At 52.5% G+C, this 24952-nt stretch overlaps 6 protein-coding genes across 6 annotated transcripts; 2 read left to right on the top strand and 4 right to left on the bottom strand.

Moving 5' to 3' along the window:
• Window positions 1-121: 121 nt before the first annotated feature.
• On the bottom strand, window positions 122-1068 carry COL26b_007974 (uncharacterized protein; the record flags this gene model as incomplete). Its single annotated transcript, XM_053180752.1, is given in 2 exon segments — window positions 122-137; window positions 152-1068. The coding sequence occupies 2 exon segments, from the start codon at window positions 1066-1068 to the stop codon at window positions 122-124; spliced, it is 933 nt and encodes a 310-aa protein (XP_053035274.1).
• A 292-nt stretch (window positions 1069-1360) lies between these two features.
• COL26b_007973 (uncharacterized protein) lies at window positions 1361-3238 on the bottom strand (the record flags this gene model as incomplete). Its single annotated transcript, XM_053180751.1, has 4 exons — window positions 1361-2428; window positions 2594-2738; window positions 2801-2889; window positions 2957-3238. 4 exons carry the CDS (start codon window positions 3236-3238, stop codon window positions 1361-1363), a joined length of 1584 nt encoding a protein of 527 aa, XP_053035273.1.
• Window positions 3239-6518: 3280 nt separating this feature from the next.
• Window positions 6519-14729, top strand: COL26b_007972 (uncharacterized protein; the record flags this gene model as incomplete). Its single annotated transcript, XM_053180750.1, has 17 exons — window positions 6519-6862; window positions 7077-7195; window positions 7250-7688; window positions 7746-8881; window positions 9826-9863; window positions 9919-10462; window positions 10530-10753; window positions 10813-11092; window positions 11158-11391; window positions 11451-12160; window positions 12213-12387; window positions 12456-12824; window positions 12847-13006; window positions 13059-13130; window positions 13276-13340; window positions 13394-14459; window positions 14513-14729. 17 exons carry the CDS (start codon window positions 6519-6521, stop codon window positions 14727-14729), a joined length of 6192 nt encoding a protein of 2063 aa, XP_053035272.1.
• Window positions 14730-14888: 159 nt separating this feature from the next.
• Window positions 14889-15816, bottom strand: COL26b_007971 (uncharacterized protein; the record flags this gene model as incomplete). The annotated part of the gene is made up of 2 exons (XM_053180749.1): window positions 14889-15331; window positions 15465-15816. 2 exons carry the CDS (start codon window positions 15814-15816, stop codon window positions 14889-14891), a joined length of 795 nt encoding a protein of 264 aa, XP_053035271.1.
• Window positions 15817-17024: 1208 nt separating this feature from the next.
• On the top strand, window positions 17025-17647 carry COL26b_007970 (uncharacterized protein; the record flags this gene model as incomplete). Its single annotated transcript, XM_053180748.1, has 2 exons — window positions 17025-17328; window positions 17421-17647. 2 exons carry the CDS (start codon window positions 17025-17027, stop codon window positions 17645-17647), a joined length of 531 nt encoding a protein of 176 aa, XP_053035270.1.
• Window positions 17648-20162: 2515 nt separating this feature from the next.
• On the bottom strand, window positions 20163-20679 carry COL26b_007969 (uncharacterized protein; the record flags this gene model as incomplete). The annotated part of the gene is made up of 2 exons (XM_053180747.1): window positions 20163-20222; window positions 20278-20679. 2 exons carry the CDS (start codon window positions 20677-20679, stop codon window positions 20163-20165), a joined length of 462 nt encoding a protein of 153 aa, XP_053035269.1.
• Window positions 20680-24952: the final 4273 nt, after the last annotated feature.

The following is a 24952-nucleotide window of genomic DNA, read 5'->3' as shown; positions in this document are numbered from 1 at the left end:
GAAGACTGGTATCCCCGCGAAATCACATATTTGTCAATAAATGGTACCATTGTTTGCTTGATCGCTTTCTCAAATTGAGATAGAATTCTCCTGATGCCACGACACAACAGAAACCGACTGCCTACTTCACGATTTGGCTGGATAATCATACAGAGTTGAAGGATTATGAACCCATAAGTCCTGCCATTCCTCTCCGTTCAACCATGTGCTCAACGACCGAATCCACGCCGGGTTGTCAATATTCAGGAAAGGCTCTTGCTCATGCTTGCTCCTCAGATGCCTGTCTTCATGTCGTTGAGTATGAGGCCAGTCACTCCCCCAGACCAGTCTCTTGGAGTTTGTCTTGACAAGCTCCTGCACAATATCCCTGAGGTCTTCGAAATGAGGATCAGCTCGAGAGCATCGATAGGGTGCCGAGATCTTGATCCATAGGTTTCCTCCTCTCAGCGTGTTCAGTAAATCCTGCCATCCTGTTTGCTCCCTGACAGGCACAGACCCAGTCGGTGCCATGCTGGAAGCTTTGACGAGGCCGATATGGTCCAGAACCACGGGCAGCTTTGACTGTTGAATTACCGGTCCTAGCTTAGCCCAGTAAGAGATGTTTGGCTGCTGAATTTGAATGCTCCAGCTGTTGCCAGTCGGGTGCCATTGAAGAAGCCTGTTGGCGGTGGACTTGATGAGGTTGACTTGCTTGTCGACGTCGTTCATGGCCTGTGCCTTGAAGAAGTCCAACCTAGCGCTTCGGATGCCGGCTCCGTGATACTTGTCCAGTAGCTCGTTTGTTACTGTGTCTAGGTCAAGGACGCAGATACCGCGTGCCGTCCCGTTGAATTGCTCCAGGTAGTAGAGTAATGAGGAGCAGTCGGCCCCGTATGACAAGCCATGTGCGATGCACACGTGTGAAACGCCGATGGAATCTTCGAATGTCTTGAGCTGCTCCAGAGTTGCAACTGAGGGCGTGAAGTGCCTTGCAGAGGCGAAAGGGAAGCGCGCTGGCTCGAAAATGTGGTGGTGTGTGTCCCATGCCCCAGCAGGGACGACCTTAGGTGCTTCAGTGATTGAACCCATATTCTTTGGCTCAGGAGGAATGGTTTGCTCATTCAACCATGGATGAAGGAAAATCATGTTATATCAAAGCACTTCGAAGCCCTTCCAGGACTGACTGCCGTTAATGGAAGCCTGGAGAAGTGTCCTGGGCATGACTCGGTTACTAAGAATGTAGACTGACATCGGCTTAATCCCGACTGATGTTGCACCATAACCGACCACAAAACCAAAAAGTCAGTGGATGCACATTTTCTGGCTGATAAATGCACTTCTTGTGTCAAAATGCAAGAGGCATCTTTTTATCGGCTAACGTTCAAATGGAGTACTTGATGAACAAAACCCAGGCTATGATGATCAGAGAGCAGACCAGGGCAATTCCCACGGCCGTGAACGACCTGGCAGGCCTTCTGCCGACGAGGTCTCCCAGTTTTCCTTCTTTTTCGATATCCATGCGCTTCTTATTGCTGATGCTAAGAATGCCTGCCAGGTATCTGCGGTCAAGAACTCCATAGAACAGCCCTAGGCAAAACTCCAGGCCCTTCACGGCAACAAAGAAGGCAATGACGCGCTCGTATGTTCCTCCAGGCGTAATGTCTTGCAGCCTGCCAGCAATCATGTCAACTATGACACTTCCACTATTGTTGAAAACCTTCCAAATACCAAATACAAGCCCAAGCTCGAGTTGGTTCGGCACGATTAGTGGGATGGATGCCAAGAAGGGCAGGGCGTTCATAGTTGATGCCACAGAAGCGATGACCATCGATCCAAGTGCGTTGGTCTGGGTGTAACCGATAAGGCAGTAGACCAGAATCCAGATGGCCGACGTAAGACTGACAAACATCATGCGGTAACCCACATAGTCGAAGAAAGACCCGATTAGAGGTGCACACACAACAGGGATCACCTGCTGGACGGCGGAGGTGTAACCGGCAAGCTGAGCAGTGGAGCCTCGAGTTTGGGTGATGATGTCGGCGTTGAGGCCGTTGAAGCCACCAACAACACCAGCTTGTAGAATCTGGGTGCAAGCAACCAACCAGAAGAAGCGAGGAACACGAAGCAGAGCTGCCCAATTAGGGAGGGCACTCAAGGTACGGGCTGTTGCTCTAGTCCTGAAAGTTGCAACCTCGTTGTTCTGCTCGCGCTGTGCGCGCTCGCGGGATCTGATCTCCATGGCGAGCTTTTGGCCGGTGGGCATTTGAGTCCACTCGGGCCGGCTTCGGGCCCACCAGACGTAGAAGATGTTTTGAATGAGGTTGGCGAAACAGACGATGGCGGGAATCCACAGGGCCCACCCCCAGAATGATGACGCATCTCGCATGGGAACCGCGGTGGCCTTGGCGATGAGAACGATGAGCTTTCCTGCAACAGACGCCGTCAACATCTGATACACTTTGATATAACAGAAACATTCGGACTACTTACCAATAGACAGGTCCAAACCATACACAAGTCCAAGTCCTTTGTGTTGGAACCAATGGGCCAAAATCTTTGGTGCGGCTGTGAGACATTTGCCAAACGAAATAGTCCGATCCTTGAGTCAACTCACCTTTGACGTGCAAGTCTCAATGACAGTACTTCCGAAGCCCATAATCACTCGGCCCGTCACAACCAAAGTGAAAGAATCGTTATTAGAACCAGCCGCTGACACGACAGCGCCGATGAAGATTGCGACCGAACAAGCCAGCGAACCCCTGTACAAAACAGGGCATCAGTACCTTTTCCAATTATGAAGTTCTGTGGCCTAATCACTTACCATTCGACGCCATAATGATCCAGCCCGTATCCGCCGAGAATCGGAAGAATCGTGTTCACGAGTGAGGTGGCCGAAGAGATGGCACCATACTACAGTGTGTTAATTGTCGCACATACAATTGCTTAGAAGATTGTCCACGACTGCATGACGACTGACCTGTGAGTTGTTGATGTCAAGCTGCTTGATCAATGTGCTCTTGAGAGGTCCGAGAGTGTTCTCGGAGAACGACGAGCCCCAGGACAACGCAACACCGCATACGAGGGCGGTCAGCTTCCAAGTCCAGGGAAAGTCCCTGATCTCGACAGGATCTCCGGAGGGGCTGCTGTTGACGTCCGCAATGCGCTTCTCGTCGGCATCGGAGTCGAAGCGTACCGGGGTGGCGACGTCGGCGTCCTCGGCTGCGGGGACCGGACGATCGGCAGGTTTCTTGGAGGCCATATCGACGGTTCGCGATCGCCGTCAGCGATCAAAAAGTCCAAAGCGAGAGAAGAGAGGGTGTCTTGAACAACAATATTACACATGGAGGACGTCGCGACGGCGGCTTTTAATCAATCCCATCTTGTCTGATCATCAGATAAATCTTCCAAGCCTGTGCCCGACGCCGAAGTACTCCACACACCCCCGATGCAACATTGCGCACTCTGCCTTGGCGGTGTTTTTTTTTGTTAGCAGGATGCGAATCCGATTTCGGTGGGCCGGAGGTGTCAACTAGGGTCATCCAGTTTCTCGGGACGCAGTAAGCCATGCTATTGAATGGCTGCTTTGGAATAGTCGTCCGACATTGAGGATGGGGAGAAGTCAAGGTGGATTCGGAAAGTAGTGGTGTTTCATTTTACTTGTCTATTCAGCAAAAGTACGGGCAATGATCCCTCGATGAGCCTGCAGTCGGTACCCTGGACTAAGGGGCTGTGGCATACAGCAACCTTTATGGGCATCGGTAAGAGAACGGCTTAATAGAGGAACGGGACTTACCTAGCATGTTTAACTCTTTAATTTGAGATTCCACCGCAACATAGATCAGGAACGCATCTCTCACATCGTCTTGGTCGTTTGAAGCTTGTCTTTGGCTATTTCATTGGCAAACGTGATCCGCAACCGGGGCGAGACGACATATACACGGTCATTTTGAAGTTCTGCCTTCACAGTGAGCAATTCTGAGGCGCTAGAAACCCTGTCACATTGGGGCGTGAGTGGGAAATACCCTCACTGTGAGAGACAGGCGCATGACAAAATCCCTGCTAGCGCCGAAATGACCGGTTGAGCTGTCCGCGAGATTTTTCTGATGTGGACCCTTAGGGATGACTGCCATCAGCTGCCATTTATCTTATCAATCTGATCACATGCCCCATCTAATCAATCTGGGTAAGTACACCTACTGCTCGCCCCTTGTTTGGACATCATCTCGTTACGTCCGATGGCAGCCTGCTCAAGAAGGACACTATGCAGTTTTTCGAAACCCCCACCACAAAGCAAGGCGCAAATGAGAAAGCTATCAAGATCTACCTCTCTTTCCTTTGCAGCCTTATGGCCGTTGTCATCGCGACAAGTTGGCTGCGGGAAGCGTGTCACAACACGAAGAAAGCGCGCTCAAAAGCGTCTTCCAGAAGATTACTCCCGGCGCGTCACAGCCTTCTCCTCGCTTTCCAGTAGGTTTTGAACATAAGTTCGGGATAAGACGAACTCTGGTTAATAAGCTTCATGCAGAAAGTTAGAAAGACGCGTGAACCTTGGATGGTTCGGACGCCCTTCTCTCGGATATGTCGTAATCATCGGGAACTTCATCGCGGTCAACGCCATTCTCTGTTCCAATATTCTTGCACTCAGGCACCTGCTCAATCATTGGGCTTCGAGATTCGGATGGTAAATGTCCACGTCAGTCTAGTCATGGTAATGGAAAATGGAAGCTAACATCTATGGTCTTATAGGATGAGCGCCATCAATATGATGTTGTGTGTCTTCTTTGGACTCAAAAACACGCCGCTGAGCCGGGTTGCACATATCTCACACGCTGAACTGAACTATTTCCACCGACTTGCAGGATACGTAGCTGTGCTTCTCTTGGCTCTTCATGCCATCGTCTACACGATTCACTTCGGCCGCCAAGGTCGTCTGGTTCAAATATTGAAGAAGGAAGACCTTGAGGGCATCGGCGCAGGTGTTGCGATGCTTGTTCTGCTCATGGGAATCGCGAGACATCGCCGCTACGAACTGTTTTACATCAGCCACATCGTGGCCTTTGGGGCAGCTGTTATTCTGACCGGCCTTCACAGACCCAACTGGGCAAAGAAGATCCCAGTTGTGATGTCGTTCACTGCGGCTATGTGGGTGGTCGACCGCATGATACGAGCGGCACGAATGGTTCTGAATCTCATAAACAACTCTGCGACCTTCTATTCACTCCCTGACGGCGGCACGAGGGTGATCTTGAGAAAGCCAGGGGTCAAGAAGATGCTGCCTGGAACTCACTGTTTCCTCTGGATACCACGTATTCACCCTTACGAAAATCATCCGTTCACAGTCGTGAACAATGACTCTGCAGGTCTAGAGCTCGTCATGAAGTCACACCAAGGCTTCACCAGACGCGTCGACGAGTTTTCTAGGAGTCAATCCAACCGCACTGCGTGGGCCTCTGTGGATGGTCCGTATGGATCGCTGCCAGATACAGAGTCCTACGACAAGTTAGTCTTGGTTGCTGGAGGCAGCGGAGCAGCATTCACCTTCGGTCTGATAAACCGCATGATGAGCCGGTATGACCGAGTCAAAGCTCAGTCTGTTGATTTTATCTGGACAGTGAGACAATCAGGTTGGTTCTTCAAGTTCATGCCCAAGTCGCGAGACATGGTTTTCTAACACCATATCAGAACATCTAAGCTGGTTTCAAGAACACCTTCACAAAATTTCAAGATCCGGATCGAGCATCGATGTCAAACTTTACGTCACTGGCGATTCATCTAGAGAAGGAACGTCCACCGAAATGCCCAGCAATACACGCATGAATGAAGGTGCCGTCAACTATGGGTCAATATCGCACGATACGGAGGGACTCTTGACGAGCACTACTAGTAATGAGATCGAAGACGCCTTCAACATCAAATTTGAGAAAGTCAACATAGAGCAGGAGATCGGCGTGGCGTTAGAAGGCGTTGCAACTGAACAGAGGGTTCTGGTCGCCACATGCGGGCCGGAATCGCTCATGGACGATGTGAGGGACTCAGCGGATAGATGGCGGAATAGCCGAGGGCTAAGGATAGACATCCATTTTGAGAACTTTTGATCATAGACGAAGCTAAGAATACTTAGACATAGACATGCATGAAGCACTAATCCGCCAGCGTAAGATATCGCAGGTCTTGCACACAAGTTGACTCTCAAATGTGGCCGTGAAGACAAAAAGCATTCACAGCTCGAGAACAAAATCTCAATTATTTAGTGGAGATATCCATGCCACGTCACCTCGAAGAGGACTAGTCCAGGAGCATGGGGCGATTGATAAGTGAGGCAACCAAGCTGACCCCGGCATGGTCTGACGGACAGGGAAAAAAAAAAGGAGAGCGGGTCGGGGATCTCGCATTTCCGAGTTAAGCGCCGAGAACGGTCGGTGGAGACCGTGTTTTGCAAAAGAAGGAATTTAATCCTCTCACAGTGAGGAGGACTGGACCTTTCATTATCGCGTGCAGAAGTCTAAACCCCACGCCTGCTGCCAGCCACCACGGCAACGATGGAGGCGGTATGCTTGTGCAGCTCAGTCCGACTTCTATCGAACCAATATGATGAGAGCCAAGCTAGAAATCTGATCCCTGCACTTAACCGACACCTGGAGGATCTGCGCCGGCTTCTGGCGCAGTCCAAGTCGCTCTCCCGCGATGTGCAGTTCCACGTCACCCCCCGCAACCAGCGCACGAGCAAAGCGCTGGCCGTCGACTCGCTTGACCTCACGCCGGTCAACCAGGTCCGGGAGCAGTTCAGAGAAAACATTGACGGGTTCTGGGCCGTGTCTGATAACAGAGTACCTGCAGAACTGCGCCGGCGACTTGCCTGCGTGGTAATATTTCTCAGATCGAAGTTGGATGCGCAAGTACTGGTACCGCCTCAAGTTGCCGAAATATTCCCAGGGCAGCACAACTATAGCGACATTCGCAACTCAGGGAGGAAGTATATTCAGATTGCACGCAAACTCGGCGGTCTTGGAGCAATTCTTTGGCTTCCACTAGACGTTCCGCCATCAACGTGAGAATTCCATGGTGTATTGGGTTGAACAGCCACTTACATGTCACAGATATGAGAGGTATCTGAACATAGACGACGAAGAAGTCTTTAGCCACTTGCTCAATCTGTCACCGAGATACGAAGACTATACAGCATTTGTGCAGCGTCTTATCTTAAGTCAACTCCGAGGTCGGTCGCACCACACTCTTGACGATTCGTCCTAATACTAATGCCCATTCACAGACCCTGCATTGCCTTCCTCGTACTACAATCTTTTCTATGACTACGCCGATGTACTTCCAGCAACAGATCAACTCCTATTACTCCTTTATGCTTATGGAGGCTCCGACGTACCCGAGGCCCTCTTGAAAGGCGTTCGGTCGCCGCAACGGCGGTGGAACAGCGATGGCGAGATTGAAACTGTCACCTCTGACAAGTTCGGTCTGCCCACCGAGCTGACCAACCTTCTATCCGACGACATAGAGTGTTCTCGCGCGACAGAAAGCCCGTACATTAACAAGCATGGCCTGGAAGACAGGACGAACGTCTGGTCTCTATGCTCCGAACTTGCAATGTTCTTCTCCAGAGTGCTAACCCCCAAAACAATGGACGAACTAGGCAACGTCGCACTCAAACTGTTATGCTTTGTCGTCCCTCCATGTTACGAAGGAAACACAGAATGGTTCGTTGCTTTGCCCGCCCAATGTTTTTTTCTTTACTGACAAGCAAGGTCCGCTAGGTCGCCAACTCTCAAAGCCGCCGTTTGGGCGGTGATGGACAAGGCCACGACAACCTTCAAAGTTCCAACACCGCTCAAGGCGGAGGTCATAGACGCGCTCCTCTATTTCTCCGAGCGGGACCACATACCAATGCGTCGCGCCGCCGTCGACAGAGCAAAATCGTTCCTGCGTAAGCCCATGCCGTATTACTTCCATGCATCGGTGGTCCTCTCCCGGAGCAACCTGCTACGGCTCGACGGCGAGTTTGCAAAGTCGGAAGCGCACATCCGCGACTTCATCTGGCGAGGGCCGCAACCTTCCACTCGCAAGGACCACGCCCTTCTCGGACGCCTGCACATTTCTCAAATCGAAAACAAGATCAAGTGCTATGACAATGATGTGTCGTCATTCATCTACAACTGGCAAGCGGAACAGCCGTTGTCGACTCTCGATATAGAGGTCACCTTCCGATTGCAGAGCACGGCAGCGCGTTTCTTCCAATCCATCGGCGACTTTGGTGCCGCCAGGGCTTCGATAGAGCATTTGATGTCTTTGGACATGACGAAGCCGATTCGTCAGAACACGCGACGCCTCTTGTGTGGCAGGCTTGCAGATATATACTGCAACATGCAGGAGTGGGCGATGGCCGCCGATATACTTCAAACAGAGCTCGGCACGACGGAAGACGCCGAGCGCTGCCGGCGCGGGCCCCGGAGGCTGCTGCTAGCATCAGCGGAGGTCGATATCGGACTTCAACGATTGAATGCTGCTGAAGCAACACTGAAAGAGCTCGAGGGCTACGAGCCTGCCGAACTAGACAACCTGCACGACCAACAGCTGCACATGCGGCTGTTCATAGGCCATGCGCGAATAGCCAGCTTGAGGGCAGATCGGCAGGCGGCTGTGCTGCAGTGGAAATTTGCCCTCGAGGAAGCTCAGAAGATGTATACCCTCGGGCCAGGAGGCGGGTTCACGACGGCGATAACTCATCTGTCTCTGGCCCACGCTCTGCTGGCTATGGGCGATAGAGATGGCGCGCGGGAATCTTGGGCTGCCGGAGTAGAGATTTTGAGGACGGAGATATGCGAGTTTTGGCTTCCGATCGTGCCGACGTTGTGGCTGCAGATGGTTGCTAGAGACGTTCATGAGTCGCAAGGTTGGTCTTTACGCATGATGTTGCCTGGAGGAAGGCAGGAAGTTACATACCCCTGATGAATGCATTTATGATTTGGAAAGTCCGCATCGATGATTGCACGTTGCATGAAGCCATTTCGGTGTGTGAGCTATCGTCAGTTGCGAAGACATTGAGCAGAAATTTGTTGAATACCTAGTACACTTCTTCGTTGTGTCCATATCTTCTCTTGATCATCGCTATGGCCTCTAACGACTAAGATTCGATTGCAAACCCAAAGGAATGACATCAATTTTGCTTAGCGGAATTCCAGCACAGAAGGATAAATTCCCTCGTAAATCCTGCGTAGCACGCGATACTGACAACGACCACATTCCTAACAAAAGTCCCTTCTGGCAAGCTGATTATTCGGCAACCGAACCGAACCAGACCCCTGAGCCCCCAAACCGATTCAGGCAGGTCAGGGCTAATAAGGAAATATTGCTCACCCAAGATACACAGCGTAAGCGACGCTCTCTGCGACGCCTTCCAGGTGCTGCTGCTGCTGTGCCGCAGGATCCTGCGCCCTTCGTAACACGGCGGTTTCGGTTCGCCCGAGTTGTGTGGCGTCAGTACCTTGACATCCGTTATCTTACGTGGTCGAAGCAAGCAGCATTCGACGTCGTCTACCCTTCACTTACCTCTCAATTGCACGCCGGTCGCGATTGATGTGTTCCATCGCGGTATAGACACATCTTTTTATTTCGCTACGACCTCCGCAATGGGTCTGTGGCCAGCACCGCGGGTCCCATTCGGGGCCGCCGTGTGCCCCGACGACAGTCTCGGCCGCCTCGTTCTCGGGCCGCATCGAGGCTGCTTACGAGCGCCGTATTTCGATAATCAGTTTGAAGTCTTCGGGTCAATCGTACCCTCCGCTATCGCTATCATTTGGGGTCTACATGGTGTATGGAAGCTCTGGAACAAACCAGCCGTGAACCAGGGATCATGGGTGGCTCATCTCAAGCTTGTAAGCCCACTGTTGGAAGAGCATCGCGATATGTACGGCTAACACTGCCACCAAGATCCTCTGGCACGCACTCGCGGCGCTCCAAGTCTTGACTCTGGGCGTAGCCGCCTTCCGGGGCGGAGAAGTCGCCGGAGACACTAGCGTCATCATCGCGTCAGATTCCTTGGCCATCGCGTCTAGCATCCTCTTCATCTTCGTCTCCAGGCTCGAGCATCGAAGAGCTCGTGCTCCCTCCGCTGTGCTGCAGACGTCCCTCTTGGCAACAATTATACTTGACGCAGCTCGTCTTCCAAGAGAATGGGCCTACGCTTACAACGGCGGTCTTGCCATTGCCAATCTTCTGACCGTCCAACTAGTTATAAGGGCCGTTCTGCTTACAGCGGAGTCGGCATCGAAGCCCGCCTTCATCACCATTCCAGCCACCAAGACTACCCGAGAGGAGCTATCTGGCATCTTTGGCCGGAGTCTTTCGCTCTGGCTCAACCCTCTGTTCAAGTTGGGCTGGAAGAAGGACTTGGTGACTGAAGACCTTGAGCCGGTTGATGAGGCATTGTCTGGTGAAAGGTTGCTGGAGAGACTGTCTACAGCCTGGGAGAATGGTACTGTACTATCGAGTTCCAATTTGACTTCCTTAAGAACTGGGTACTGACCTCATCCGATATTCAGTCGACCAAACCCGAACCCACGCCCTCTCAATTGCTCTCCTGAAGGCCTTCTCCCCAGAGCTCCTCTACACCCACTTCCCCCGCTTCATCAAAGTCGCCTTCGGCCTCGCCCAACCGATCCTGGTTCAGATCACGATCGAGTACATCCAGAACCACGAAACGACGCCCGTGGAAGACGGCTACTGGCTCATTGCCCAATTCGCATTCGTCTTCATCGGAAACGCCGTACACAACCATTCCTACCCTCTCTCCGTGTGAGTTTCCTACTGATTCATTACAACCAGGTATCCTCCCTGTGGACAAGCCAGCTCTCCTACCGCCTCATAACCATCATCAGAGGCGCCCTCATCGCCATAATCTACCAAAACATGCTCTCCCTCCGCGCCGAGAGCGGCACCTCAGAGGCCGCCGTTGCGCTCATGGGCACCGAGGTTGAGTGGATCACTGTCGCGGCCGAGTGGTGCCTTGCCGTCGTCCCGAATCTCGTCCAGGTTGCGCTGGCGATGTGGATTCTCGGAAACCAGCTTGGTGCTGCGTGTATCACGCCTGTCCTGATTGCCATCGGTAAGGGGTTCACTGCGAATGTTCCATCTACCTCGAGAATAGATGCACTGATAAACATGTAACAGTCAGCGTTCTGATAGCAGCGCGGCTGGGTAAGCTCATCCCGCCCCGCCAGCGCCGCTGGCGTGAAGCCATCCAGAAGCGCGTCGGCGTCACCACACAGGTCATGGGCTCCGTCAAGGGCGTCAAGATGAGCGGCCTCAGCGGCACAGTGCAGGACCAGATCCAAGGGCTGCGGGATTTTGAGCTCGAGGAGTCCAAGGAGTTTAGGAAGATCCAGATCTCCAACGTGCTCGTCGGTAAGTGGCCTTTCGTCTACGTAATAAAAACTACGGGCCAGCTCACAATCGTTTTGCAGGCCAGCTTCCCTCCATCATGACTCCCTCAATTACTCTCGCCGCCTTCGCCATCGCGCAGCGCCTCGCCGGCGGAGCGCCCCTCAACGTCGTGCAGGCCTTCACGTCGCTCTCCCTGCTGGGTATCCTCGTCAACCCCGTCTCCGAGCTCGTCATGGTCCCGCGGCACCTCGCCATGACGATCGGCTGCCTTGACAAGATCCAGGAGTTTCTGGCCAAGGAGAAGAGGGAGGATTACAGGAACGTGAAATCGAGGAGGCAGGGACAGCCCAACGGGGTTGTGCAGGAGCCGACGCCCGACCAGCCGCTGATCAAAGTCTCTGATGGTTCCTTTGGCTGGAGTACTGACAAAGCCATCTTGCACGACCTGGATCTTGAGATCAAACCGGCGACGCTGACTATGATTGTTGGCCCAGTCGGGTCTGGTAAGTCGACGCTGTTGAAGTCGCTGGTCGGCGAGACGTATCGCATCGCGGGAGATGTGGGGTACGCTGCGAGCCCAGAGGTCGCGTATTGTGACCAGGACCCTTGGATTTTGAACCAGAGCATCAGGGAGAACATCACCGGCGGCGCAAACTATGACGCGGTGCTTTATGATAAGGTGATTGCGGCATGTCAGCTTGAGGAGGACATCCGGTTGCTTCCGGACGCAGATGGCACTATCGTGGGAAGTTCAGGGGCTGCTTTGAGCGGCGGGCAGAGGCATCGCATCGTGAGCTTTATTTTCTGCATTGCTTCGCTCCGCACTGATTATGTCTACCCAGGCGCTGGCTCGAGCCATCTATAGCGGGAAGCAAATCATCATCATGGACGATACCCTCAAGGGCCTCGACTCGAACACGGCCTCGAAGTGCTTCAACACGCTGTTCGCCGCTCAAGGGCTCCTACGAAGCGTTCAAGCTGACCAAAAGAGGTCTGTCATCTTTGCAACTCATAATGGTAAGCTCCCCCTTTTGGTTTCTTTGAGATAACGCCCTGGTAGACAGGACTAAACCCCATGATTGCAGCCCAATGGCTCCGGTTCGCCGACCAGATCCTGTCTGTCAACACCGACGGCAAGATCTCCGAACGCGGCTCTTATGGGGAGCTCAGCAAGTCCGACGGCTACGTCAGCAAGCTGCGGGTTACGGCACTGAGTGACTCGAACGAGGACACACCCGAGAACAGCGATGAGGAGACGAAAGATAACGTTGAAGCGCCGAAGAAAGACATATCTCTCGCCGAGGTGAAGCCCAATGGCGCCGAGAAGCTGAAAGCAAGCCGTGGCGCGGCGAATACCAGCTCGCTGCTGTATTACATCAAGTCCATGGGCACGTCGGCGTTCTTGCTGTTTGCGACGATGGTGCTGTTCCAGATGGGGTGTCGGACGATGCAGCGTAAGGCCACCACCATTGACAGTCGACGATGTGCTAGGTTCTGACGAGTTTGACGTAGGTCTTTGGGTCAAGTTCTGGGTAGCTGCCAACGAAGACCACTCTGATCCTAATCTGGGGATGTGGGTGGGAGTGTACGTCCTTTGGGGCGTCTTGACCGAAGTTGCTGTTGCTATTGAGACGTAGTAAGTGCTGCCACCAAACTGCCCATTCCTTGGTTTTACTGATTCATGTGAGCTACTTCCTGGTCATCATCGTCCCGCACTCCGCCAAGGGCCTTCACTTTGGCGTCCTAAAAGCCGCACTCGCGTAAGTCACACACTCCCGCCATCTCAACTCACTGACGCATATCACAGTGCCCCAATGTCCTTCTTCGTCAAAACCGACACGGGCGTGATCATCAACCGGTACTCCCTCCCCTCCCACACCCAACGCACCATCTAACATCCCACAGATTCAGCCAAGACATGAACCTAATCGACCTCCCCCTCCCCCTCGCCTTCATGCTCACCTTCGACTGTACCTCCCCCCTCCCCCTCCCCCTCTTTAGCAAACCACTAACCCAATCGCAGACTTCACCCTCGCCATCGCCGAAATCATCCTAACAACCCTCGCCACGCCCCAGCTAACCCTGCTCATCCCCCTCCTCTTCCTCGCCCTCTACCTCCTCCAGCGCATCTACCTCCAAACCTCGCGCCAGATCCGCCTCCTCGACCTCGAAGCCAAGTCCCCGCTCTTCTCGCACTTTCTCGCCTCCGCCTCTGGTCTCGTCACCATCCGCGCGCTCGCCGTCACCGCCGCCGCCGAAGCGGAGAACCTCGCGCGGCTTGACATGAGCCAGCGCGCGTTCTACGTCATGGGGAGTCTGCAGAAGTGGCTCCTCCTAGTACTCAACCTCATCGTTGCGGCGCTGGCGGTGTTGCTCGTCGGTCTGGCGGTTGCGCTGCGCGAGAGCGTGGATGCCGGGTTGCTGGGCGTGGCGCTGGTTAGTGTGATGGGGTTCGGGTACTTGTTGATGCTGTTGCTGAAGTACTGGGCCGATCTGGAGACGAGCCTGGGGGCTGTGGCGAGGATTAGGGAGTTTCAGATGGAGACGCCGGCGGAGGTTGACGGGGATAAGGAGGTGGAGAGCGTGTGGCCTGATCGGGGACGTGTGAGGATTCGTGATGTGGCTGCTGCGTATGATGACCACCAAGTTCTGCGGGGGATTAACCTGGACATCCAGCCTGGTGAGAAGGTGGCGATATGCGGGCGTACGGGGAGCGGCAAGTCAACCCTCCTTGCCCTCCTCTTGCGTTTGCATGACCCTTCGTCCGGGAGTATTGAAGTGGACGGGGTGGATATCTCGACGGTGCCGATTTCACGGCTGCGAGAAAGTCTAGTCGCACTCCCGCAAGACGCCTTGTTCCTCCCTGGATCCGTCCGGCGGAACCTCGATCCACTGGACAAGTCCGACGACGCAGCGGTATGGGAAGCGCTAGAAAAAACGCGCCTGAAGAGTCTCTTTGAGGACAAGGGCGGGCTGGATGTGGACTTTGAGACGGAGTGGTTGAGCGCGGGTCAGAAGCAGCTATTCTGCATGGCGAGGGCGATGTTGAGGGAGAGCAGGGTGTTGTTGCTGGACGAGGCGACGAGCAGGTATGTCTTTTCTGCCCGGAATGCTGTCGTGATGTTGACTGACGTGTTGGCAGCTTGGACCAGGCGACGGAGCAGGTTGTGCAGGACCTTATCAGGAGCGAGTTTGAGGGGTGGACTGTCATTGTGATTGCGCACCGTCTGCAGGCCGTTGTTGACTTTGACAAGATCGTGGCACTGCAGGATGGGGAAGTTGTCGAATTTGATCACCCGAAGACGCTGCTTGAGCGGGGTGGTGTGTTTGCCTTGTTGTGGAAGCTTCAGGAGGGGTGATTCCTCTTGGCCATTACACTGATAAACTTCGACATATGATACGATGCGATCGGAAGGCCCTGCCATAGAGTCATAGAAAGCTTTTCTTTGTCTATTATCCTCATTATCCTCATTAATCTCATTTCATTTTCATCATCTCATCTATAACCCTCCCATCCCTCACTTCCTCATAATCCCAACAGCCTCCTCAGCCAACCCCTTCACCTCCTCATCAGCAACCTCACCCTGCGCCGCCGTAAACGCCTCCGTCCACACGCCCCACCTCTCCTGGTTGAACCCCCTCCACTCCTTCCCGCCAAACTTGCCGCCCGCCTTGCCCGTCTTGGCCTCGAGCTGGGCGTCGCGGGCGGCGAGCTTCTGCAGCGTCTCGCCGGAGTACTTGATCCAGATCGACGCCTGCCTCAGCGCGGCGCTCTTGTCCGCGCCGGCGGGGTGCTCCTCCTCAAAGGCGGTGCGCAGGGCCCACAGGCCGTAGGTGGAGTAGTCCAGCGGGTCGGCGGTGCCCTCGGAGACGGAGGCGCGGGAGGTGAGTTGCGCGAGGAAGGCGGCGAGGTTGTCCCAGGATTTCTTGTCCTCCTTTGAAGCGGATGCGTCGGTGACGTCTGCGGTGTTATTAGCGAATGCAAAATGTAGAGATTAAAGGCCTCATTGAGCGTTTCCCGATTAGGCAGGTTGATATCACAACACTGATACCAGCAAATCAGGAAACGTGGAGTTTGAAGATTGCAAACGCACCAAAGTTCCAGAGATCGCGAGCAACCCATCCAAAGGTGGGCAGATCCTTCCACACGACGCCTTCACTCAGGTGCAGGGCCTGGCCGTCGGCGCCGGTGACGGTGGTCTCGCGCAGGCGCTGGACGAAGTCGACGAGGGGCGCCTGCTTTTCCGGGGGCGTCTGCTTGGCGGTCGCGAAGATGGCGTTGTACGTGTCCCAGAGGAAGTCTTCGAGGGATGACTCGGCGGCCTTGGCGAGGTCGTTGTATTCATGGATGGTGTCGTCGAGGGAGTTCTTGTCGCCGCCGGTGGTGAGGTAGGCGTCGAGGGCCTTGTAGGCGGGGAGCCCCGCAATGGCACTATTCACGGTCATGATCTTTTTCGAGTTTGGATGGTTATGTGGTTGATAAGTTGGGGAATGGCTGTGAGGAGTGGTTGAAGTATGGAAAGACGATGAGAACGGTGACGTGTTGTTAACAGCCGCGTGGAATATGGACGTAAAGCTTGGAAGACGAGGAAGGCAGCCCACGTGGAGGCGTGTTGGCCTCACTGACGTCGATCTCCAAGCACCGTGCCTCCGCAGCAAACACTGTGTGCAACGGCCCCGCATCTACCTCATTTCGGCTCAGCTTGCCACGTTGCCAATCAAATGAATGCGAAAGGAATCGCACTGGGCAAAGGAAATGGTCCGGCGCGCTCCGGGCTCCGCGTCAGTCACCGTGGCACCGCAGGATAAGGCGAGGCGGGATGCAACGGCACGGCAGAGGTCGTGGCACAGGGGAGACGCGCAAGCCCCAAGATCGCAGGTGTGGCTTTGATTTGCTGATACAGGCTCAGAATGCAAACGACGTCTCGTCTTGTCTCTGTGTGCATCCATTTGAGCTGTTTGTGTGTTTTGCATTGGGCGGTTCGGCTGCTCGGCCCCTTCCGCAAAAGAATCGAGAGGGGGGCGGTAATTAAAGTGGAGCACTGCGTCCGGGCGGCCTCTCCTCAAGATTAAGCTTATGTTTTCTTTTCATTTTCGCAGGATTTGATTGGTGCAGACGACGCCACACGTGATGTTGGCTTCGGTTCCTCACTCAGCGCAGCTCGTCAGGGAACCTCTGACACATTTTCGGGCGGGAGCCAGCGCATGTCAGGCACCCGAGGGGCCCGTTTCCCCGTCTTGGGGGCACCTTTGAGGCGTCAAGACAGCTGAACGAGACGCCATCGACGGTCGGCAACTCACTTGGCAAACGGGAACCTTGCGCCGGCCAAGCTCTAGGCGACCCTCTCGGCGCCATCTGTTGTTTTCTTTCTGGCTTCTATTCTCGGTGTTCTTCTTTTTTTCTTGGACAACATTCCCATCTTTCGAAACCCATTCTGGTAGAAGGTCGAGACCATCCGCCGGACAGTTTTATTAATCGCGGGCCGGCCCTTCCCTTTCACCCATCCACCCTCACGGCGCGTCTCAAATCCGTTACAGCAACAAACATTCGCCTCACTTCCACCTCTCAACAACCACGACTCATTAAACCATCTTCATCCACCACATCGACCGTTGCATCGACTACAACTCACCTCAATCTCATCCCACCCACCATGGTCAGCCTCAAATCCACCCTCGCCCTGGCCCTCTGCGCCGTCCTCGCCGCCGCCAACCCCATCGCCCTCGAAAAGCGCCAGGGCACCACCGGCCTCGGCTCCATCCGCTGCGGCGACGCCAAGTACTCCCGCAAGCAGGTCGACGAGGCCGTCGCCGAGGGCTGCCGCCTCTACGCCAACAACCAGCAGGTCGGCACCAGCGAGTACCCCCACCGCTTCAACAACCGCGAGGGCCTCACCTTCGACACCTCCGGCCCCTACCAAGAGTTCCCCATCATCTCGTCTGGAAACTACACAGGCAGTAAGTCCCCCACGAATACACCCCCGCATCCCTTGACTCGCAAACACCACCTCTTGGCATTCGATATGTTGGGACTAACGCGCTTCGCGCAGGGGCACCGGGCCCCGACCGTGTGGTCTTCGACCCCGATTACCGGGGCAGCTGCATCTTTGTCGGCGCAATGGCCCACACCGGCGCCGTCCAGCGCAACGGCTTTGTCTCGTGCAATGAGAGCTCTTCAAGCAGCGGCAGTGGTAGCTCGGCGGCCTCGAGTATCACTACCTCAAGCTCATTTGGGGTGCTCCTTCCTGTGCTGTCTTTGCTTGCCCTTACCGCTTGATGAAACCAAAAAATAAACAGACTTCCGGCTTAATGGACTAGAGGGAAAGGAAATAATGGTGGCGGGGCACATGTCCGCTCTGAGAGTTACCGAGGCGACTGAGCTGGAATTTGCCGGTGCGCGGGTTCTGGGCCGTGATGGACCGCTGAAAGGTTTAAGAAATCTGAGCTAGAGCCACACATCATTAATGAAGCCGAGTTCATTTTTCATGGTTGCCTTTGCTTATAAAGACTGCTTACCGGAGTGGCAATGATGGCATAAGCCCCTAGGTACGAATGGCAACCGAGATGATCGCATGCGCGAACACCTTTGACCGCTACCCTTACGAAGAGACTACGCAATAGTCACGCACCAAGAGACCCTTTCGACCAAACTATGCAGCGAAGCCCTACAATCGAAATCTACCTTCTCATCCTAGGGCAGTCAAAACCCCATGTTGGTCACCCACGGGTATTACCTAGGTAGTATGCTTGATATTCCAGCACTGGGGACATTACAGCCGCAACAGACCAGATCCTCAACTCCTTCAAAGCGTTGAAATAACGAGCATTCGTTGCATTGCAAGACGCCTGGCAATAGCAGACATGATTGTGTGAGAATTTGCAGGCCAGCAGTTTTATAAAGCGCAGGGTCTAGCAATTGAGAATCAACATTTTCACCGGCGCTGTGCCCGACCTTTCTCGTGCCTGTTGTATGCATGGTGCCTGTTCTATCTGTGGCTCTGGCGCTTATTGGTTTCGACGTCCCCCCTATTGACACATGTACCCGGAAAGCTGCTGTTTCTGGACCTCCATCGGTTGAGCTTCGACTTGAGGTGCGACAGGGCTCCTCTGAAGCCATGCCCAGAGGTCCTACCAGCTACTCACATCCAGAGGAGCGCGAAGCGGAGTTCCAATTCGAGTGAAAGCTGGTGGAGGGAGGTCCATCCTGCCCATCATAACCCGAAGAAGCTCGGCTAAAGATGTCTCGTGATTCATCAAACATTCCGGCATCTGCCAATGCTGTTGAAAACTACTCATGCTCCGTGTCGCGTTGTTTTGTCCTTCTATCCGGCTTTCCAAAAAGCATACTCGCAGGCGGTGACCTGCTGTACGAAAGTATGAACGGAGAGTCAAGGGAAGGGGGCGGAGGGGGGATGAAGCCGAAAAGGGATAGCAGAAACAATGACAACGCGCTTTCACAACGCTTCTTGAACTTCTTCATCAAACCCACCCGCAAACTGATCCAGTGTGGTCTAGGTAATATACAAAGGAGTTCCTGATTGAACTTATTCACAGCCGCAAGGGTCAAGTGCTGCAAAGCTTTTTATTCGTTTAGTGCAATGCAACGTTCTTGGACTCGTTCTTGGGGAAAAAGCGGACACCATAATTTTGGAGCGGAGCTTATCTTACTTTTATCCATTAAGAATATGTTAAGCCTTAAATATGAACGGACGCCAACTTTCCACAGTGCAAGAAACACGGCAGCAAGATGTGAATCCTACAATCCAGGTATTTGAGTACGTTCTCTAACCCGTCTTCTAACATTGCGAACAAAACTCCTTTCTGACACCTTTTACCATAACATGAAGACAACGTAAACATTGAAATGCTTGGTGACCATGTGGTTCAGTAGTTCAGGGCAGTTTCTGCCTGATATCTGTACTTATGATCTCATAAAACCAAGACTTAACGTGAAGCTGGAGCTTCGCTGACTAGCTTCGCCTGCCAAAGACGCGGGAAAGCCAGGAGGCGCTTCAGACTTGAGAAAATAGATCTCAAGGACTTAGCAATCACAAGAAAAAGCCCACCGCTTAGACGCGCGGAAATGGGCTTGGTCGCAGTGTCACTCGTAGCGCTGATCGCAGTGTTGTTAGCGGTATGGGTTGCAGTGTTGGTCGCAGTATTAGAAGGTTGACCCGCGTCCGAATCCTTCATACAATGTAAGTACTCAAGCAGCCTAATGGATTAAGACAATAGAGAATATCGAGACCTACATTCTTGCTACTCCCATATAAAGTTGGAAACCGCGACAGGTTTCTCGTGTCAACTTTGCTGCGTGTGGCGTAAGCCTCGTTGGCTTCGCATTTGCTCCTCAATGCTTCAAGCTCAAGTGCAATCTCCTCACACTTAAATCTCTCTTTCGGCATGGGCTGAAGCATTCTGCTTTCGATGAGGTCAAGAAAGACGTGCAGTGGCTCTGTGCAGTTTTCGTCTTGGTGAAGCTTCTCAATCCACTGTGGGATCGTCAGTGTTTTGCTACCATTCCGAGTTGATCATTCCAAGGAAGGCATAGGACGTCCTTACTTTGATAACAGCCGGCTTGAGACTTGCTTTTCTCTTATGAAGCGGGGTATTAGTTGCTCCTGTAATCACAAAGAACTTGTCTTCCGGGAGACGTTCGTTCTTTTCATCCTCAAGGCGTAGCGTAGTGAACGAGTCATGAGTCTCCGCATGTCCGAGTAAAAACCAGGAAACAAATTCCAGAAAGACACATCCCAGAGACCAGATATCATACCTGGGCGAAATGTAGCTTTTTAGATCAATCTCTGGAGGTCTGTATGTGCCAGAATATCCAGAAATGCCATCAGGTGGTACTGTGGACTTCGATTTCGCTGAGTTGAATCGCGTGAGCCCAAAGTCAGAAATTACCAGAAAGTTTTGCATGTTGTCATGCGTTTGGAGCCAAAGAATGTTCTCGGGCTTGAGATCTCCATGTCTTCCCCACACCTGGCTGTCCTTCTTGTTGTTCGATACATCTGAGAGCTCATCTGTTTTCGACGATATGCTGATGACATAGTGGATCTTCTGCAAAGCCCGTACCAGGCCAATGACCTGTGTCAAAAGCCAAACAGCATCACTCTTGACACACGGGCTGAACCTTGGGACTTTCGCCCAGAATTCTTGGAGGTTTCCATCAGCCCAAGGAAACGCAAGGAAGTAACGACCGGCATAGAAGTAGCTGAATCGGAGTTCGATAAGATGCTTCGGATAATTCTGATGTCCAGACAGCTTGTCGAAGAGCTTCATTTCTTCCTCGTACGCTTCAAGCATGGTGCTGTTGAGCTCTTTTACTGCGAAATAGGTTTCGCCCTTCCCTTTCTGGATCTGTATGAAAACCATCAGCCTTACGTGGCGTATTGTTAGGGATTTTCTGACCTTGCCCTCAGTTCCCCTGATGTAATGGGACTCGTGAATCTTGACCTTCCTCACGGTTCCGTAGCCACCTGAAAGTTGTTGATCGATCTCCAGGAATGGAAGTATTGGTCTGTTTTTCAGGTCGAAGAAGGGCCTCCCCTCGCCAGGTACTTCGAACGTGGGAACACAGAAGGTTTTCTGCTGATTTCGAAATGTTTCCATGTCGGTAAATGACCATTGACTCAGAGACTTTATAGGCTCCAGAAATTCATCGTCTGGAGGTCGCATTGATCTCTTGCAAAGGTCCTGGGATAAAACATTACCCCTTTTGGTTCTTGTGACCTCTAACGGAAGATCACCGTCTTCAATACCACCTTCAATGAAATCGTCGACGAGTTGAACCCTGTTGATGATAACGAGAATTGCAAAGATCTTCCGTCGGAGACCGTTTCCGAGAACTTGGCTACTCATACGCTCTATATCTGACGGACTTCGGCTTCTAGAGAAGGTGTCATACAAGATATCGCGAACTGCCTCGATGTTGATCAGCTCGCGCAATTTGTCGCAAGGCAGGAAGACTTCGTCGTTTTGTGCTGACGTCTCAAAACAGGATCTCATCTGATTGGCAACTCCATCAACCGTGTGATGGAGGTGCGAAGATGCTTCTGCGGAGTAGCCGGAATCAGAAACGGTGGCAGGTGATTTGATGGTGTGATCGATGCCCTCTTCGGGCGCACCAGGGGAATGAAAATAATTGTTTAAAAACGATGCCTGTGTGAACCCAGGGCGTAATGAATCTGAGGTTGAAGAAGAAAAGGATTGTCTCGACGAGGAATCCTCTGACAAAATCAGCGATACCTCGTCGAAGAATGGTGCCTTCTGGCTGGGTTGTAAGGTTTCGGATGTGAGCGGCATGTGATAAGAGATTGATCCAATGTCATCAAACTTCCTTGTTGAATCTCTCATGGGTTCCATGGTCGATCGAAGAATCTAGTCGTCGTGCGTTGAGAGATATTTCACCCGCCAGATAAGAAATCTAGAAAACAATGGAATCTCAGGCCTTTTTTAAGGCCGGGTGAGATGAAGCTCTTCTACGTCTGGAGCTTCTGATCTTGAGCATATCGTAGCCCCCAAAATCTCAATCAACGTTTTGACCTTTATCACTGCGTTCAGCCTACTGCCAAGCCTACAAATTGTCCACAGAGGCCATCTGACTTGAGAAGGCTCAACTAGCTAGATGAGGACCCATTCGTCGACACCACCAGCAGGTCTGAGCACCCAAAAGTGCGAACAAGCTACTGGTCTGCCTCGCCGGCTAAAGTGGCTCAGCTTCGCGGAAATACATCTTCACTCGCGAGCCTTGCAGAAGCAAGAAAGAAAGTGGTTGTCGAAGATCACTCGAGGCGGTCATCCGGTACGTTCATAGCCTCGTTCGCAATGATATGGGTGTCTCGACATGCAGCCTAACACATGAATGTACCCAGTAGTTGAGGTTTCGGCATAGCCTCCACCCGCTGAAACAACAAGTCTCTGACAAATGCTCATCCTCATGATGCGAGGCTCGAGCTGAAACCTTCACCGAGAGCTCTCACTCGGTTGACAGGAGGTGGTGGTCAGCAATTTCTGCACATTCATTGCATCCGCATCCCGAGACCACCTACATCTGCAAATAGAAACAATGATCATATTCTTGTGACCTGTCGGCATTCTTCCTCGACTCCAACTCTGCAAGCTCCTCGTATTCCGCCTCGTCAAGGCAGCAATGGCCCCCAAGGCGTCAGCCAGACACTCTAAGTTTAGGCTCTGTTCTTGACTTCTATTACTGCCTTGTAACATTTGTTTAAAAAGTCGACATTACCTGCACTTCAGAACAAGAATCTGGAGGGCTGTGCGCCTCTTCTTTACTGTTTAAACTTGTTACTGAGATGGCATGCACTCAAGTTTCGACGAATGTCGCCAGAGTTGAAGGCGACATTATTAACGATACCAACGCCAGCGAGACCGACAATCATGAGATCCATACAAATCTTATCAGCTCATCGCAACTTCTGAAAATTCTCGAGGATCGTTTGCCGAAGGACAGTTTTACCATAGAAATGCGCCATAGTATCTACATCGTCCGGGTTAAAAAATCTGGTATGGCAAAAGCACAAGCACTTTTCAAAGAATTTGCCAGCGGAATACCGGACGACAAATCTTGTAAGACGTCGGACTCTATTCCAAATATTGCCGATTCTAATTCATGACCCAAGCCTGATACCATACCCGCATTCTCAATCGTTGAAGGGGAAATGACGTTTGGTTCGTATTTTTCAAGGGGAACAAACGCATGGGTAGAAACAAGCCTACGGAATTTTGTTAGCAATATGTATATATACATATCATGAACATTGGATACATAGGAAGATACCTACTATAGAGAAGCCAGTCTCCATCGGGAGACACAAGTGACGTAGGGAGAGGGCTCCATCCACTATACAATGACAGACATTCCCAAATCCTCTGAGACATGTTTCCGAAGCAATTTACCCACGCCTACTCTTGTATACTGTACAAACTCAGCTTGCGGAGCCCTTGTGATAACCAGAACAAAATGTACAGCACTGTCAGGAGGGCTGGCTACTTTATCAATTCCAAGAACAACACAGAAAAGCCCTTCGATGCCCGAGTGTCTTGCATCGTCAAAGACGATTCTTTCCGAGATGTCGGAGTCCTTCAATTTCAGCTGTTTGACTCGACAGTGAAGCCAAGGTACAATATCGTTGTTAGCAGCCTCCCAATGCTGCTTCCGTCCGCTTTCGGTGACGAAAGGGGACAACACGTCGTTGGTCCAGTCTACATGGTCAAACATCGCCTCCATGTAGCATATGCCGCCGGTGTATGCCATCCACGACCATGTGGGGACGTGTCTTTTGGCGGGGTAGGTAATTGGAGCGAGAGCCGTCTCTCCTCGCCTCTGCCAAAGGAGGCTCCGATGCAGGTAGCCTTCGAAGACTCCGAATCCGCCCTTGGTCGAAAACGTGTTGACAAGTCTTCCCTCGAGACCTTTGATTGCAATTGAACGATCTGTAATGTTCGTGAATTCAAGTGCGGAGTAGGTCTCGTACAGAGCCTGGAAAAGTAATATTCTTGCGCCCTTGAATAACCCCAGCGCCGATTTGGGGAAGTCGGAATCGCCAAGAAAGGCGGCCTTGGGGCTGGCAACATGAATGAGCATCTTCTCACAGGTTTTGCTCTTCAACGGAAAATGCTGACTTACTTGACAAGCTTCATCAAGCTTTCACAGTGAATGCCCGATCCGCACTCCCAGTAGACCTGGGTCGACGTGAAGTGAATGGTGCGTCGCGCAAGTGCTCTCTCTTGCAGAACCCACCCGCGCTCATTCAAAACGGACTGTTCAACATCCTGGCAGAAATCATCGCTGAATCTGGTGAAGAGAAGGCTGCTCCCTGAAGGCGCTCTGATGGCGACTCGTGGCTGTTGCGGTCTCTTACTTAACCAGAATCCTTCTGAGGATGACCTGGCCGAGCTGGCAGCAATGGTCAAGTTTGCCGAGCTGAAAACGTGCTCCATGGAGGCCGCCTCTCGTTCCCAATCATCAGGGTCGTCCTGAATAATGCACAGAGAGTCGATCCAAAGATAGCGAAATCCCAAAGCCATCGTCACTCTAATAGCATCTCTGAAAGTTGCCGGGAGGTTGTCAAATTTAATATGCTGCTTGAACGCATCGATGTTACTCTGGAGAGTTTTGAAATGCTGATCAACACCCCAACAGTGACTCAATGCAACGTAGCCTTCTGACATGGATGTAAACCCATCACAGAGGCAGAGGTTGGGCTTCTCTGTGCTTCCGAGATCAAGAACGCGGGTAGGAAGTTTGTTTCTGGGGTTGAAGTGGTGGTTGTGTTGTTCGTCGCAAACTCGTAACCATTCTTTGAACAGCTTGATCTGTGAGTTGCTGCCTGGCTTTGGCAGTTGCGCCCACCCTATCTGCGCCCAAGACGGAGATGATCCGATTTCCATGTCGTCTTCGTCATGAGTAAATACAAAGGTTCCTCTTTGAGACAAGCGACGCGGACAAGGTATACACGTACCTGGATTAGTGTAAATCGACAAGATTGATTGGTCGTTAGGCCCGATCCTTATCGTTGAGCCGGCTCGACGGCATCTGAAATCGCTATCCCCGAGA

Source organism: Colletotrichum chrysophilum, assembly GCF_026319265.1.
Source record: "Colletotrichum chrysophilum strain AFK26 chromosome Unknown scaffold_67, whole genome shotgun sequence".
Lineage (NCBI taxonomy): Eukaryota > Fungi > Ascomycota > Sordariomycetes > Glomerellales > Glomerellaceae > Colletotrichum > Colletotrichum chrysophilum.
This window is presented reverse-complemented; position numbering and strand designations above follow the sequence as displayed.